The following is an 18,698-nucleotide window of genomic DNA, read 5'->3' on the forward strand; positions in this document are numbered from 1 at the left end:
CCTGTGAGTCAGAGCATCTGCTGCAATTGATAGAATTGTTTTTGGTGGCAGTCATTTAGAACCCTTTAGTTTTAATAAATTGTCACCCAGTTTCATAATATTGCCGACTTATCAAGCAGAATCTTGCAGCGTGATTCTCGCACGGGCCCGCTGTAAGTTTTTCTAATAGATTTATACTTGGCACAAAGTACTGATGCTACAATGTATTCTTTCTATTCATAGTAGAACTGTAGCTCCCTCTAGAGTAACCACTACTCTTAGTACTATAGTCACTATGACCTATTCATGGACTCCTTACCCATAGTACTACAGCGACTCCTAAAGTACTCACAGTACTACAGCTGGTACTACCCCCTCAGTCAGTTACTACGATCTATTGCTAATTTTTAGAATATATAGGTATGTTTCCTGGCAAAGCTAGTGTAAAAACTTATAACAGATCAGCGGAAAATTAATTGGCTAAAAGAGAAGCACCAGTAGACACAGTTCTACATACAAATAGATGGCATGTGTGCTAGCACAAAATTTGCAAATAATAAATATAATCGATTTGGTGGCATAACTTTTTATTTGGTTAGTAAATTGGTTTATGATAGTCAAGGTTAGGCTGAGCTCGCTTTGGACACTTTTTGGAGCGCAGTCGAAGTTTTCTCTTGATGACAACAAAAGAGAAAAAACTGGCAATAACAATAGCTGATGTGATAAACAGTCAATAACACTTAGACATTTCTGCTCAGCCTATAGCTGTTCAAGTACCCGAATTTGGCAGTTGGACAATGGGTGGCAATTGTTTCTGCTTCGGAGCATGAGAGAAGAGTTTAGGAAAGTTGAAGGGTTTAAGAGCTGCATAGAGTGAATGTAGAAAATCATAAACCTGTGGGAAAAACTATCAAATGAATATGAGCTGATAGTAGTAGCTGCTGACAGGGTGTACATAACTAACAGATAACAATTAACCATTTATTACCACAACAGATAATACTATGGGGTAGACGTTCCTGGAATAGATCGTTTAAATTGTAGGTCTACGGTATATCAATTTTACCCATTGCACTTGATACTTGCACTTGCTATCAGATAACCTTGAAGACTGACACAACCTGCTTTGAGGGTCATACTGCAAGAAACTAAACTGGCACTACCAGCTCCAAACTGGGTTGTATTTGGGCCTTTTGTTAGAATGAAGTAGAATACTCGACAAGAAGGCTGACTATCCTTCCCAGAAGGTGAGCTATGGCCACACTCAAATACAGAAAAAAAGTTAATTTTAAGCAGCCCACAGTAGCAGACCAAAAATGACAGTATGTGTAGACCGGTTCTTGCTCGCTAGATTACATCTCTGTATTGCCAAAAAAGAGACTGTAGTAAAGCATAACTGGTGTTTCCTTAAACCTTTTACATGCAGTTTTATATAAATGACTCAAATCAATACTAATCATACCAGCTTGACCATTGCTCGGCTAAAACAGGGTTCACGCTGTGGAGCAGTTAAGATGAAAACAACAGAGTGGTAAGTCAATCCTGAAAATTGCGGAAAAGTTCTCGGTGGTGATAGCTCCAATCAATCATAGTTAAAAATTTTACTGGTCACAACACAACTTCAGATTTACTTGATTAATATTGCAGCATTCTGTGAAACCCGTCTAACGCTGTCAACAAAAGAACTTCAGATATACCAGATTATTATCGCAGCACTCTGCGAGACCTGTCTAACGCTTTAACAAAAAACTTCAGATCTACCAGATTAATATTGTAGCACTTTGCGAGACCTGTCTAACAATGTCAAGAACAGAACTTCAGATATACCAAACTAATTTTGCAACAGTCTGTGAGACTTGTCTCAGGCTGTCAGCAACAGAACTTTAGATATGCCAGATTAATATTGCAGCACTCTGTGAGACCCTTCTAGCGCCGTCAAGGAGTTTGGTGAGCAACAGCAACACATTTTATTAGAGTGGCAGAGAAGTGCATAAACAAAGAAAGGCTGGTTGTGGCTTTGCTACTAGAAAAGACATAGCCTAGAAAATAGAACAAGGCCCAATCGTAATGATTGACAAAATAATGACTCTGCACTTGCCATGACAGAAAAATGTGTACTTGTCTATCATAAGCACCTGTGTTTCTACTATGAAATAAATGGACAAAAACAAGACAAATTTTTGCAATCAGTTGAAATGTATAGGAAAAAATCAAACCAGCAAAGATAAGTGGCTCATTGCAGGTGACGTTAATGTGAGGGTTGGGCTTGATCACCAGAGTTGGCAGAGTTATTGGATATCGTGTTATAGAAAAATGTAACTCAAACGGTAAACTTCAACTTGCTTTCCGCTCAGAGCATACTTTCATCATAACCATCAACATAATTAATCTTTAATTACAAGGATCATCATAAGGCATCATAGATGCATCAACCGTCCAAATAGTGGTACCTACTAGACTGTGATTGAAAAGCAAGTGAACTAGCGATATTTTAGATGCCTTTGTTCATGGTATTATAATAGACAGATCTGCAGGCCACAACACAGTCTATTCTATGCTAGCAGTGTCAATACAAAAGAAACAATGGGAGACCTATTCAAAATTTAGTAATAATATTACATTATTATTCAATATTCTATTTATATTTATAGTCTTTTAATAAAACAGGCCTAAAACACTTCAAATCCTTTTTTAGGGCAACCCTTAAATCTTTAGCACACTTTTTTTCGATGTGATGCTAGTGTATGGGCGTGGTATTCGCAATGTTTGTGCAATGCTAGTGCTTTGAATGTGCGTTTTGTAGTGGCTTGTACGTGCGTGGTTCAAGCGTTGTATGCGTGTTGTATATGCTTTTTACTGACCTAAGATGCACCGTCACCCAAACAACACACTCAAATGACAGTCCAACCTGATGTTAGCATGCCAATACCGTCATTGTTTGAACCAAAGTTGGAAAAACGTTAAAGAAGCAATTTTAGAAAAAAAAATTGACACAATAATGAAACAGATCTGGCTGCTGACTAAATATTTTTTATATCTAGCTAATGACGAGATGAGCGAACCGATCCAACACCCCACAAAAATCAACCTAATAAAAGGAAACAAGACATGTACATGTATATCCGTACTTATACAGTTGAAAGTTGACTTGCAACAAAATCCTCACTACATTTATTTGGTTATTTGGTATCAAAAGATTCACCATGTCTTACTTTCCTGCGTTGTAGAAGAAAATTATGTGGAAATGTGATTACCAGATCTAGAAAGCTCAAATGCGAACAGTTAATCGGTGCTATCATGGAAATGCCGTAAATTGGAAGCCCTTTCCGGAACAGCTCTAATGGGACACAGCTGAACACGATGGCTTCTGTTTACACATTCATGCAATGTCGTTTGTTGAAATATTTTCTCAATTATACTTCATGCATTCAATTTCACATGTCTATTGTTCCAATACATCTATTTCATCATAACGGTAACCTATAGCAAAAAATTGTTTAATTTTTCAAACTTAGCTCAAATGACTGAATATCTTTCTTTGATAAACATGAGTGGCCTGTTGGTCACCTGCAATAGTTGACAAATGTTGCGTTTGTTTGCGCCATTAGGCAGGATGTATGGGTCAAATGAGAAGATTGCAATTAGATGATTAGACCAGGCTGAAACGAAACTGTAAAGTAGCAAGCATCTATATTTGATACGGGCTTTCTGGTAAAACCCAAAGTGTTTGTCATAAACTAGTGCTACGAGACAACATATGTTGAGCCTTTTATTGGCCTTTAATTTCACACTTCAACATCATGTGTTAATACGGTAACCAAAATGTTTTAAAACGTCATCGAAATAAAAAGATTCCAAACTACGGCATTTTTGTGATGGCTGCGATTAACTGTTAGTTTTGGAGCTTTTAAGAGCTTGTAATCACATTTCCACATAATTTGCACCTACAAGACAGCAGAGTGCGACATGGTAAACCTTTCTGATACCAAATAATTGTAATGTGAATTTTGTTGCAAGTCAACCTTTATGCTATTTTGTTGCGAAGGTTATTGACATCAATATATATACTTTAAATGACTGGAAAGCCTATATAGAGTTGTGAGCACTTATGTACAACAGGCAATCTGAATCTGCTAAACACAACAAGTTTACCCACATACTCTGTGGATATTGACTCTTTGAAAAATGAATTTTTAGTTAACAGAAGATAATTCTTCAAACATTTCTGGGGATGATCAGATCTACATTTATATTATATATTTTTAGATTTTCGGTGCGTTTATAAAATAGTCTCATATGACACTATAGCGCTGAATTTCTATGATGACTGTTATTAATTCAAGTTTTTACAGAACTTCACATCTTGAAATATCAAGCCAGTTAGCTGTAGTGCTTTATTAAGTTGAAAACCGAGTTTTTCACTTTAACAATCGCATTTCAATTTGTGATAAAGATGAAATCATATCACTCTATTGCCTCATGACTAAAGCAAACATAATTGGCTTACATAAAGAGGAACTTAGACGCCAGGTGTGGTGTTTCCAGATTTTTGTAATAACAGTCAGCATATTGGGTGTTGTGAAACTCTGATAAGATAAACTTGTTTTTAATTGGTTAGATAAGGAGTTCAAAGGTCAGGGGGTGGTGATGTCTGATGTAATGAAATGTTTTACAGGCTGATTATATCTGTTTTATCACAGATGTGATGCCAGCCAGACTCTCACATGACTAAGCGCCTGTTTAGTTACAAAGTTTACTCTGTCAACTAGAGAGTTCAATTTAATAGCTCCATATCAATGGCTGACTTGTGATGCTGAGTTAGAGTGTACCTACTGCTGGAGTTGTGATACCTTTGCAGTGTAAGGTGCAATTATGAGTGCCAACATTTTTTATTGTATTTATTTAGAATATATCAATAAAACATATTTCAATTTATGTTAATTTTGAACTTTTTGGTTCACTGTTTAATAAAGGTAGCTTACAACTTGAATACAAATGAATAGTTCCTTTTTGACAAGACCTGCAGGCGTCCCCAAAGTTATCACAGGACTAGTCAAAAACTAAAATAGATCCAATATCACAAAATGTATTGAGTGGTAGCTAAGATATATTTTATAGGAAGATGATTTGTAACTCTTAAATTGAAATTTTTATGTTTACCGAGAAAATTAACTTTTTAACAATAGATGTAATAAGTGAGAGGAGGCAAATCTTAAAGAGAGAGGTTATATTACTTGATATAAACATGTTATGATACATGTTAATATACCTTGTTGTTCTCTAAGCCGTTCCAGTCAATATTATTGTGTAAGTCATTAGGATTTTTGGTATGTATGTGAAGTTTAAGTTTGTTACTATAATGACAACTTACCAGAACTCCTGACCTTACTTCAATTTTTCAATGGTTCTCATATAGTAACATTATTCTCTTCATGAAATAAATCGTAAAAATTGAGTTATGTATTTTAAATTTTTAGAGTAGCGCCTGCTACCACGTGACCAAAAAGAGGTATTAAAAAAAAACTTTAATTAAAATATATTCTTCCCATTGCTTCATGGTAGCAGTGATCATATTTTCATCTTAACATGAATCGTAAAAAATATAGAGTACTTTACTATGTAGGTGAAAAGATGCACCTGTAACCATATAATTGTATATCCATAACTGATGGAAACAAAAATATGCTATTTCCATTGCTTCATGGCAACAACCGCCGTGTTGGGAAGATCTCTGATAAGCTAATTAATGATATGAACTGTATACATTAGAGCTAAATGCCAGGAGGTGTGTTGTTTGAGTTGGGGATTAAATATCTGTGGCAACGTTTGGTATTAATTTTATCAGAGAGATGACGACTACCAGACTCTCACATGGCTAGGCACCTGTGTAGTTACAAAGTTTACTCTGTTAGATATACAAACTACTTTTAGATATTTAGAAATGTTTACAGAGATCTACAGAGACCTTTTGAGAATAGTGAGCAATTGACAGTAAGAAATCTAGAGGTCTAGAAAGATTTGTAGAAAATTTGTAAAAATCACGAAATGGCTACAAAAAAGAAAAGAGACAAAGGAATCAAAAATAAATTTGACAATTCATAGCGTGTGTGAGTATTTCTATTGATAGTTTTAGAGCTCAGTCATTTGAAGTATAAAATGTATAAAGTGTAACCAATAAAGGGTGGAACTAATACAAATGTAATGCTATGAATCACTCGCACACTAAAACTAAATGTGTGTTCTACATGTATATACATTAAAACATCTTTTGTCACATGTGAAACAACAGCGATAACTTATAGAACAGCGTATTAAGGATTACTATGGAGTTATCTGCTTTTAACCTTTTCAGTGCTAATTATTATTCAGTTATTATCTCCAATTATTTTCCTAATTATTTTATCTGCCAAGCCTAATTAATTTTCCACACTTGTTATTTAATAAAGTGAGTTGGATTAGATTGGGCATACAGTAAATAATGTTGCGTTTAAGATAATTTAAAATGTCTTATTGCAACTTGTTGGTAACATTCTTAGCTACGGTCTGATACTAATATATGCACATCAAGTTAACTTATACGAAATGTTATTGATGAGATCCAAATGGAAACATGTTTTCCAAATCGAAAAGTCTATGTTTGGTTGCTACTACCAGCCAGTTTCTTTGGTGATAAAACTTCAATAACAAACTAGAATGACAGAAAAATTTGTAAAGAGCAGGTTGCAAAAGAAAATTTGAAGTCCTAACCAGTAGAACTAAAATTTTCAGCTTATACGCAATAGCATGGCATAAAAGAGCTTCCGATCTATAGTTTGATTGATTGGTTTATTATGTTTATATGTTATAATTACATTCTAGGCATATAGACAACCTTTACATTCTAATGACTGCAAACAACTACTACTGCAATTACATGTATGATAGTAAAACACACAAGATGCAAACAGCTCGAGTACAAAACCGGCTTCATCTACAGTACAGTAGAAATGCACGAAAATGAGTAAAAAGATTGTGTATCAAAATAAGTATAAAAAGAAAGTTTATCAACAAACGTATAAAATACATGTTCATAAACCATAACTATCTGTTGCTGGTAATCCCTGACAGGTGTGGACGCTCTGGACATACCATCATTACCACTAGTAAAAGAATCATAGCTTACATTTCCAACCTCACCTACAAGTAACAGCGTAACGATAATAACAATTATTATATAAAAACAACATACATTTTTTGCTTCTAAATTTCTTGCAAAACAATATTCAGAAGTAAATGCATTTACTATATCATTTGTATCTACTAAAACTATGAAAAGTTTTATCAGCGAAAAATGTTTTTCGATATAGAAAATATAATAATTCAATATATCTGTTGTATTACATTTAGAACTTTTCTAATACTGCTAGTAATTTATCATTCTGTTGTTGTGATTCGTTTTCACTGCTGAATCACCCACCTGAACTTTTAACTGCATCAGATTTACTCAGAAATCTAGCAATGACTTCCGGTAAAAGTATTCAAGATGGTGACCTCAAGAATTGAAGGATTTGAAATCTAACACGGGATTTGCCGGGTAAAATATTTTTATCCAACCATAATCTTGGCATCAAAATGAACACCAGACTGTTATCTTTTGAAATGAAGCTTTAGAAATACGATATACATAAAATGAGTATCAATAAAGTTATTCAGATTGTGTCCAGAAATAGTGGGGTTTAAGTCCAAGTGAACACAACTTCTCCCGAAATAGTCAGGACCAAGATTGAAATAGTTTACTGACTATTCATATGGATCACAGGAAATACCGGGAAGTTGGGACTTTACCTTATAGTCGTAAAATATGATAACCTTCTCTTAGGTTGCAGGTAATATTTATGCCAATTAAAATACCCCAATAGACCACATGAGAACACAATGTAGAATTATATTATTGAGTGTTAGTCACCTGTTTATACTTGACACTTATTTTGTCTATGAGCTACCTCAGTCATTTAAAAGCTGTTTCATGTTGAGGTTAAAAGGTTGTGACCTGTGAGCTCATGTCATTCTGTATTACAGGTCTTGCTGAAAAAATTACCAATCAGTTCACATGGAAACGTTTTTTCATAAACTAAAACACCTTTTGTTGAAGCAAAGGGCTATACTAGTAATAAACAGTGGCAGCGTCTATAGGCTGGTTCCCGCTATATTGCCGTATGTAGGCATATTTCTTTCGACGTTCAAAGTCTTCCTTTTGGTGTTCATCATGGACTATGTGAATCATAAATGGAGGGCATTGATAAAGCCACTCGAAAACGGCAAGAAAGTTTCTAGGTTTAAAAATCTTCCAATAGTTTACCTAACATTGATGACTGCTTGTAAATGTGAAACATTTCATCTAGTCATTTGCAGATACGGGATTGACTTTTTTCCATTTATGGTCGCTGCTGTGGGCCTAGTATTTGATTCGAGCTAAAGAAGACATTTCTTCACAAAAGACTTTTTAAAAAATGAGAGGACTACGCTGCGAAGTATTTGCTGATGCAAACGCGGATGTGTTTGAGACAATCACCGGAATGTTGTGGCATCAACACTGATATACAGCGATCTACTGTAAATTAACCATGTAGGGCAATGAAAAAGGAAACTATCTAGCTATTAAACGTCTTTAAAAAGATGACCTTGTGACCTTGTTTCACTGATTCTACATGTTGTTAACTCCGACTGTAGAAGATGACAAAGCAATAAAGTTTGAATTCGAGAATACAGATATCAGAAGTCAACAAACAAGGTTTTATTAAATTTTGAAAAACGGTTTTAATTTTTATTCTAATAAAACTTTGACAGACAAAATTCTATTCAATTTTGTTCTAGAAAGTTCCATCTACAGTAGATTAATAGTAGATTATTACTGCCAGACACTCTAATGTTAAAGAGATTATATACATGTTATAAATGCTAATGAGACACTAACAGACACAACAGTTTAACTAAGACAAGCACTTATGCATGGGCCATATTTCTTGTACCTTTACAATGCCATATAAGTTTTAGCAGATCTATGTAAGTTCTGTGAATTGATGGCAGCCATCGTTAGAGAAGCTTAGTTGTTTCATACTAAATACTAGTTGAATACCCAATGCTGCATGAGTAATAAAAAAAGTATTTGCAAAGAAAGTTCAGCATTAGTTGCTAAATTTACCATATATATTTGCAATTTAAAAAATGTACAATATATACAAGAATATAAAATTTGCAGGAGTGAGGATTGACTTATTAGAAGGTAAAAAGATTTCCTTTACATCCCATATGTAGTGCGAAAAGTGAAGATTTTGTACAGTTTCTTCCGTCTCATAGATCTTTATGTACTTTTTTCACATAATATATTGATATATTTACTAAAGCACCTTGAACCATATTCCTTTCAGAACATCAAAATACGATTACCCTGATATACGATTTTTTGACTTTACAGAATAAAAGATCATGATTTTTTTACTTCCCCGTACAAATTTTATTTCACCATACGAATTTAACAAATTCTTTGCCAGAGTTCAAATTTGGCAGTTGGTGTGCTTAGATCACGCGTCAAAATAACAAGGGCACCACAATGCTGTTTGCCAGAAATATTTTTAGAACGCCTGAAAAAGACATGGTAACTGAATTTTCTCAGTTCAGCACTTCTGTGTAAAATGAAAATCTTTTACCTTTGAAACCAGTAGCAACATTGGAGTTGCGATCCTTTCAAAAATAAAGATTTAATAGTCGGACAACCTCTCTTATCCTGCTAACAAAAGTCCACATCATTACGAAAACAGCATCTAATCCTTTGAGTCTTCTTGCAAAATTAGGTTGACAAAGTATTTACTGAAACTGGCTAAAATTATATTTAAAAATGGAACGGGAAACTAACAGGTGATAAAATTTTAGTGATTAAAAATTAAAATTCACTGAAATAAATAAAAATGCATACTAAAACTTAGCTTTAATTTTGCGTTTAGTAAACTAAACTTATTCAAAGGTAATTCCAAGTTTATGTTACTTCTGACTTGAAGGTAAAAACTTTCTATGGTATGCACTACACAGCACTTTGCGACATTACATTTTAATGCAGGTCATAACCAATAAATACACTAATTACAATAAAGTTACTGTAATTACTAAAGGGAACATACCATTTTGTTACTGACTTTTACTACATATAGCAATTTTATAGAACTGAAAATTTTACGAGGAGATGTTTGCATTATATAATTATTATGGTTTCTATACCCCTACATGCAGTTTTTCTCCATACGATTCCAACTCTGGAACGAATCAAACCCGTATCCTGAGACTGCACTGTATACATATTTTATGATAGGTGGGTCTTCCTTATTAGATTACTAAAAACTTTATTCCAAAATTGCTGTGTTTTAATAACTTGGTGTTTTAACTTTATAGGATTTTGAATTAGAGTCCCAAAAATCTAATAAAATTATTTTTTACATTTTACAGGGCGGATGATCCTTAAACCTTTACAAAGGAGATTTAATCATCGTCCCTCGACAAGACAAAGTTAGTTATGAAGTTTTTTCAGTTTTATTTCCAGAAGCTTAATGTTAGTAAGTTCAAGTTTACCAGACTTTCTAGTTACTAGGAGAGAGTTGTAGTAGTAACTACGTTTATCACTCACTCCACTTTAATTTTAGTATATAAATTATATAGCCTACTGTTCTTTGTCTCAGTTATCTTTATGTAGATTATTTATGTGACCAATAAGTTTCTCGTTACCTGGGAACTATAAACCTTGTTCCAAAATTCTCTTTCCCTATGACCAGAAGCGCTGAGCAAAGCGTATTTTTGAAACACCCAACGGAGGTCATGAACTCATATGAAGGTTAACATTATATGATGTAGAACGATTGATGACTAATACATGCATGTTTGTATAGAGAAAGTTTGATAGTTCTTCCAACAACAAACTATGTTTTTCACAAAGTAATGGAAATATACTTTTGTTGTAAAAAATTACTAACTGGGATGACAGGAAAATATTCATTTGTTTCCTCTTTGCTTACTATATTGCTTGTTAAGGTACAAATAGCGATAAACAGCAATAAATGTTTCACCAGTTTTAAGAACTAGAACTAGCAACTGAATATCAACCATTGGTTGTGTTGTAGATGATTTGGACAAATGGCTTATGTTTCATGGCAGAACTCATGTAGCTGGTAATATGCTGTGAATTATGACAGAGCACCATGCATTCATAAACTGTTTTCTCATCTCTATCGCTGTGCATTACGGCAGTCCTACAGGAGACTGACTCTCATAATATTCATCTTAGTTGACCCACAGCAAAGTTTACGCTACGGGCAAAAGGCAATGTTATTTTTATTATACTAAAATTGATGCTTGTCTGTTCACCTGTTCAAAGCCAGAATTAGAGTCTGGGATAGTAGAATTAAAATGTTAGGGTTAGAGTGTGTGGTGCACACAGCTAAAAAAATACATAAAAAATTGGCTTGCTATAATCTTATAACAAAGAATTTTTGAGCGGAGAATCATAATTACAACTGTTTGGACAATTTTGCCGACTTCTGACCAAAATTCTAGTAGAAATACCGCCAAGCTACCATGAAAGTGAAATGTTACCTGGGCCTTTATAAATAAAATGTTAGATTGAAAGAGCTTGATTATATTATTCAGTTTTAAAGCTTGTAGTAATTTGCCAGTCTTTTACTGAACAATCTAACTTCAGCTAGATTTATCATGTAACATGAACAAATATATCTGTTTGTAACAGACTAAAAGTACCATCACGCAGGTCGATCATTTGTTGGTTTCGACTGAAATTAAAAAATGAACGAAAAAACACAGATTTATTTGGCTAAAATTCACAGATTTGTCAGAGCTGTGCATGCGCACCTACACTGTCAACAAAACGCTTTAATTGAATAAAAAATTATTAGTGAACACGATTACGTTTCGTCAGTAGAAACTAGCGGCTCTCGCGATTTATGTAGTTTGAAGCACATAACGCGATGAGCAAGAAAAATATCAATGCAATTCGCCATCGTAAATACCATGCAGCTGATTTGATTGCAATAAAGATGCAACTCTTCCTACAACGGAACTTTTTGCTGCTAAAATTCTTATTGGTAAATAAAGATTTGTAGCCATGGTGTCTGATCGACAAAGATCAAACGATAGCAAAGTATAGTGTGTTTCTTGTATGATCATTTTGTGTTCATGATCGTCTATAAAACTTGAAGCAAAATTGATGGTAAAGAATATAGAAGATGTACAGGGTGTCGGTGTTTTTTCCATCAATGATATAAATATTCCCTCCCCACAAGGATAGGCGACGTCTATCATAGAAATACCAGAACAAAGAAATATCCTGAATAATGCCTCTTAAAAATTAACAAATATTACGATCAATGGTGTTTGTTTTACTGATATGTTGGTTTTATTTTCTTGTTAAATAATTATAGTTGCTCGACATTATCACGGTTGTGATCAGTTAGTTGCCATTCACAAGCATTTGTGACATTAACAGTTGCCATAGTGAAATGGCTTAAATTTGGTTTTATATTTAGAATTTGAGTATGAAAACTGCACTGCACAGCTTTGCCTGCTGTCCAATCTTATTGGCCAGGTAAAACAGTGTGACAACAATAAAAGATTGTCATTTTATTGTAAGGTTGGCTAAATATTAATCAAAAACTATAGAAAAAAGGCCATTGTTCGCGTGACTTTTGGTAAACTACATGTATACTTAACTTTAAGCATATACTAAGATCCTTACAAATCTCAAAATTGGTAGAAATAGGTAATTTGAAATCTTTTATTTTCAATGGATCCATTTTTCTGGTTAGGTATGACCAGCACACTGTAAGAATTTTAGGTTTGCTTATTCATGGTTTTTTATTCATGATCAATGCAAATCTGCAATAAAAACCTAAACTCAAAGACCTAACAAGGCAATGCGACCGCCCCGCAAGAATTGTGTTAGCCTCGAAACCCAGGCTAGCACAACGCCAACAGAGCTCGATCATTAAACACAGCCCATGGGATAGCCGTCGCCTATTCTGTGGGCACTTTATCATTGGTTCCAGACAACTAAGAGATGTGGTACCTAGACATAATCAATAGCTTATCAAACTCAAAACTTATTAGAAAGTGAGAGTAAATCTTTGTTATTAGTTTCAGCTCTATTCAAATACGTCGTTTGAAAAAATATGAAAGAAAAATGGTGTGAGTTCATTCATACTTCAAAGAACCAGTGAATGTTTCATTGAAGTGTTTTCAAGTTGAACCACTAATTTTAGTTGCCAGATAAAAATAGATTCACGCGTACTACAAACAATAAGCCATTTGAAAATTTGAAAATTAAAAAATATGGTGGATTAAACACTTTCTTCTATATAACCAACACGAGATCTAGACCAACTTGTTCAAACCTATTTTTTCTGTCAGTTCGTTCATTTTACTATAATTTACAAGAAATTTAGTTTTACTGTATATCGTCCGACAACAGTACAGATTAATTATTTGTTATCGACCAACGATGTAGTACTGGCTTCCATCCGTGCCTTTAAAATTAATCATTTATTATAAAGTTAGCATTTCAGTGGCTGAGGCTAACTGCATCTGAGCTTGTATCATTTACATTTTCTGCTGGGTATTTGTTTCATCAGCATGCTTCTCAGATTTTGGATCTTTTCGATTTTTTATCTTCAGGTGAGATTAATACATAACGATTTATTTCTTTTATACATTAATATTAAAATAGATATTAAATAGATATATTATAATAGATAAATAATATCTAACCTATTTTGAAGCAACGATGTTAGAAAATCTAGTTTGGTTTTCGAGATAAATTATTGTCGATATTGTGGTTCGAAATACGATATATTAGCTCGTAGATATATTAGCTCGTATATTAGCACAAACGAAAAAAAAACAAAAAAGCATCGTGTTGCATAAACTTATGTCTCAAAATATTTCTTAATAAAGGCATCGCAACGCGTGGGCGCATTGCTAGAATAATTAAAATGAGCATGGGGTATGCGGTATATAAAAACAACTTTTATCCATACGCCAATTTAGCTCATTGGTAGAGCATCCAGATAAGAAATTTGTCTTGCATTCGCCGACAGTTCAAATCCATCAGAGCGTGGAATTTTAATATCAAGATCTTATTAGCTATAGCCAGAATGACAGACAGACAGACTTTGAGAAATATTTATATAGATAATTATAAATAATAATTTATAATTTATAGTTATAAATGTTAGTCATGATTTATAACTAATAATTATAATTTGTATTTATGAATTACCGTTTATGATTTATAATTATAAATGATAATTTATAAATATAATTTATAACTATAAATTACTACAGCAATCAAACTACTGGAACATCTCTACTATAGGCAGAATTGAGTCTGTCTGCCCAAAGCTTAGCTTTAAGATGAATTCGCACAAGATCTTATTAAATTTCTTTTAGAAAGGATCTATATTTTTTAAACTATTGCGATTGTTTTAGATGTTTGAGGTGATCTGATTGTAAGGTTGTTTTGAGATTAAAATTGATAAAACTTGATAACGGTTAAAATGCATTTCCGTTTGAAAAAATTTCCATGTCAATAGGATTTGATCTCACAACGTTTTACCTGGTAGACCAACACTGTACCACCTTGCCACTATATATAGAATAGTTGTGCATATAGCTAATACACTTGACGATATCTCACAGGACACCAGACTACGTAGATACTAGTTAAAATAAAACATACAGTGACTTTTGAGATTGCATCATTCAGAATTTGACACTCACCTTGATTACACGGAGAAGTGAGATCAAACTCCTCGCAGACGACCACATCACATGTTTCACAAACTAAAGACAACCCTTTGTTGTGGCTGTTACACATTGGCCTGTCATACTTCTCGGGAAACTTTAATTACTCAAGAAATGGTACATACTTGTGGTCAGTCAAACAGCTATCATGAGCCTATAAAAAGCAATTAATAGAGCGTTGCCATGAGTAAACAACTCCTTATTTTTTATCTAGGGAAAGCGTCTCAATCATTGGCTTATTGATTATGTCAACGGTGGCAAACAAAATAATAGAAAATTATAATGCCCTGTTTTTAGTGAAGCAAAAATTATATTATTATTATTGAGATTATTGAGATAAATTATATTTATCGAGAAAAAAATTAACACATTAGTATGTAATAACACAAGTAATCATTATTGATGAACTTAAAATTAGTAGGCCTACTTGGTGCAAGAATAATGTAATGAGGCGATTTCAATTGACCTGATTAATCTAGTTGTCTCCCTTGTTTCACTTGTTACTGGTCAAGAACCCTTTAAATAAATTGCATGTAGAAAATCAAGCAATCACCATATGATTGACTTTTTTTAAAATTCTTTTACTTGCTTGTAAATTTATATTGTAGCAACTAACTACTGGTTTGAATAATACAATAAAAACTGTACTAATATTTTGAGGCTATAATTTGTGCCTATCACGCATTTGCAAGCTGTAAAAGTAGCTATAAGTTTATCTTTATTTACGCAAAAAGTATGTATTCTAAATGACAGCGTGTAAGTTTTGCTCTGCTAAAATTGTTTAAACGCTAATATCAACTAGTTCATAAGTGCAGAAGATTTGAGGTCAGAAGACTTGCGGAAGGTCTTGAATAGCCAAAAAATGATCGTTTTATCGAAAACAACAATCAGAACGCAACTGGCCTAGCAAATAATGCAAACCTAATGTAAGTTGTTGTGAATCCTTGCTATTGTAATATAAATAGAGATAACTTTAGATAATCTTTGAAGTGTTTCTCAAATCTAGAAATATTTATTTTTGTTATGATCGTAGTCCAACTTACTGACCAATGAGAAAGACTTTCAGATGCTGTTACATAATTCAATCTTTTTCAAGATGTGAGTTTTTTAAAATCGAGTTATTTTCCTTTTGAATTTATTTGGACATGCTCTGGTTACTTTCTGATCAACCTAGTCATTCTTAAATATTGTAAAACTTCAACTTACAAAGTTAACTCTTTTGTTATCAAACTAATTTCTTTACTGGAACCTAATTACATTTCCAGTAACACGTAATATTTAATAAATGTGTGTTTAAATTGCCATAACCTTTGATCAAACTGTCTATAAAATATGTTTTGATTATAAATTGATCAGCGTGAAATTTTACAGCAGCTGATGCCATGGAAAGTTCCACAAATGTGTCGCAAAATGAACCTCCGAACTTTTTCAGTAATTTGCAGAAAGACCGAAAGCATGTCCGAGTCGGACGACTTGGATATTATTAGTTTACACTATTATTACTGATAAAAATAATCACTTTCAGTAACACTATTGTTCGATAAAAATCACCCAAAGTCTATAGATCTAAAATAGTAAAAAATCAATAGCTGTAATAGGTCTGACACAACTGGTCTTTGCTAAGAAGAAATTGCTACAAAAATTAAAAGTTTTTGCAAAGCAAAACTACGCTCAGGATGGGTTGTTAAAATATTTTTTATTGGCTTAAATCATGCAGCTAGATGTTTCTTTTTGCCTAAGTGCAGCTACGATAGGCTAAATATATAATTACTCAGTAATTAGAAATTATTTGTGCGAAGCCTGAAAAAGACACATCATGGGGCTCTTGGCCATACTGAAACGCTTTGTCGAGCTGTAATACATGATCATTGGTAGCGAAAGAGTTAATCCACCCCAATAACTTCTTTGTAGCGTATATTGAAACAATTGTAAACTGAAACAAATATAATTATATGAATACTTTGTGCTTAGTTCATTAATTCATTACTTCATAAATTGATTTAAAAATCAAAAACTATCTATAAATGTTTCATGTAATTACATAAAGTATTAAAAATATTTTGTGCAAAACAAATTCAAAAACTTGAATTACATGGAAAACAAAATCTGCAACAATCCAAAAAATTGGAGAAGAGCATCACATGTGTAGTGCACCACAAAATTGACTCATGTTAGATTTTACCTCCTTTTTTGCTTTTTGTAAGTTTCAAGAAAGCAAACATATGACAGGTTCATAAAAATTTTATAAATTTTAAAAATAAACAAACCTTGCTATAGGCCTAATAGAAAAACAGAAAGCCACACTTGGAGGTTGAAAAAAACTTGCATCATATAGAATTCAAACTCGGCAGCCATAAATTACTTAGGTGACCTTGTATACATTAATAGACATTTATTCTTCCTTTATTAGATTTAGTAGTTATTATTAGTTGGTGCTCTGTTTAAACTTTGATAAACAGATCTGAACTTTTTAGATAGAATGTTGAATTTAAATTACCTAAGTGATTATTTTTATAATTGTCTACAAATTATTATCAGCACACCGAGAAAAAAAAACGAAGTGGCTTCGCTAATATTAGTCATAAAAATGGCATTTTTATGAGTATTTTACCTTCTTGTTCTCCTCACACATCTTAACACTGCAGTCTTCACAAAAGCTGATAGCCTTATTCTCACAGTTTTTAGAACATGCTACGGGTGGGAATTTGCCGTCTCCTGCATCAGAGTTTTCTTCTCCTTCCTCAACTATACGAAGTTCATTTAAAGCAAGACCGCTGTGCAATTCTCTGTAAAATTCACAGTTGAGTTTAAAAACTACAAACTTGATATTTTGAACGTACAAACTTTATGTTTAAAAATACAAGCTTGATGTTTGTAATTTTTACAATAGCATAAACTTTACGAGTATTTGTGCAGAGCCAAAGGCTATGATTTTGACTACAATTCCTTTCTAATTGGCAATTAAAACAAGCGTCTTTTGTTTAAACAGGTTCACATGTTAAACTCTCATAATTATGTTCATTAACAGGTGGTATTTATTTAGTAAACTTTTGCAAAGATGTCATTCTTTATAAAAATAAAGAACACAAACCAAAAGCAAACATTTTTTTATCGAACTCATCTCTCATCTAATTCCCATCAGTTTACGTTGGTACGTGGTTGCACCCACCCGCAGTGGTTACACTTTATGTTAAACAGGAACTTAGTCTATCTGTATCATCAAATCGAAAAATATTTTAACTGGGTCTGTCTGCACAACTATTTCATACTGTATAAGAACTTAATCTATAATCAGAACAGGAAATGTTGAACCTGAGTCTATGCTCAAAACCATTTAATATTGAAAAAAAACTTAGTCTATCTGTATCATCAGATCAGGAAATGTTGGAACTCTATCCTCTTGGAAGTCTATCCTCACAGTCACTTCATGTGGAATGATTTTTTTACAATGGCTTCATACTGGACAAGAACCTACCCGCACTGGTTGCACTTGGTGTCCACCCCGCCAGCTGTGAAGTCACCCTGAAGGCACCCAAAGCAGAAGATATGGTTGCACGGCAGACGTCTTGGATCTAACATGTTCTCCAATTTCAGCATACAGTAGCCACAATTTTGACCTTCGGCAGCCATCCTGGGTCAAGGTCAAAGGATGATACAACTATTAATAAAAAGTAGCAATCAATTAGTGTTTACGTTAAGGTAACTTATGTAGAAATCATCTTCTCTTGAGCTTCTGTCAAATTATTCTTTTCGCGAGGTTCTTCGGCAGTTTAAACAAGTTCATAAGCTACTTAAATAGAAATTTACAAACAAAATAAAGTGCACTAGAGAGTCATTTTATGTAGTCTTGCTGTGCCTTGTTTGTATGTAGGCCTACAGTGGCA

General features: G+C 33.4%; 1 protein-coding gene across 1 annotated transcript; it reads right to left on the reverse strand.

The window, feature by feature from the left end:
• Positions 1-8,122: 8,122 nt before the first annotated feature.
• Positions 8,123-18,444, reverse strand: LOC137398308 (transcription intermediary factor 1-beta-like). Its single transcript, XM_068084415.1, has 4 exons — positions 18,290-18,444; positions 17,426-17,600; positions 14,791-14,911; positions 8,123-8,229 (listed from the first exon to the last, which is right to left on the reverse strand). Exons 1-4 carry the CDS (start codon positions 18,442-18,444, stop codon positions 8,123-8,125), a joined length of 558 nt encoding a protein of 185 aa, XP_067940516.1.
• Positions 18,445-18,698: the final 254 nt, after the last annotated feature.

The sequence above is a fragment of the Watersipora subatra genome, chromosome 6 (assembly GCF_963576615.1).
Source record: "Watersipora subatra chromosome 6, tzWatSuba1.1, whole genome shotgun sequence".
Lineage (NCBI taxonomy): Eukaryota > Metazoa > Bryozoa > Gymnolaemata > Cheilostomatida > Watersiporidae > Watersipora > Watersipora subatra.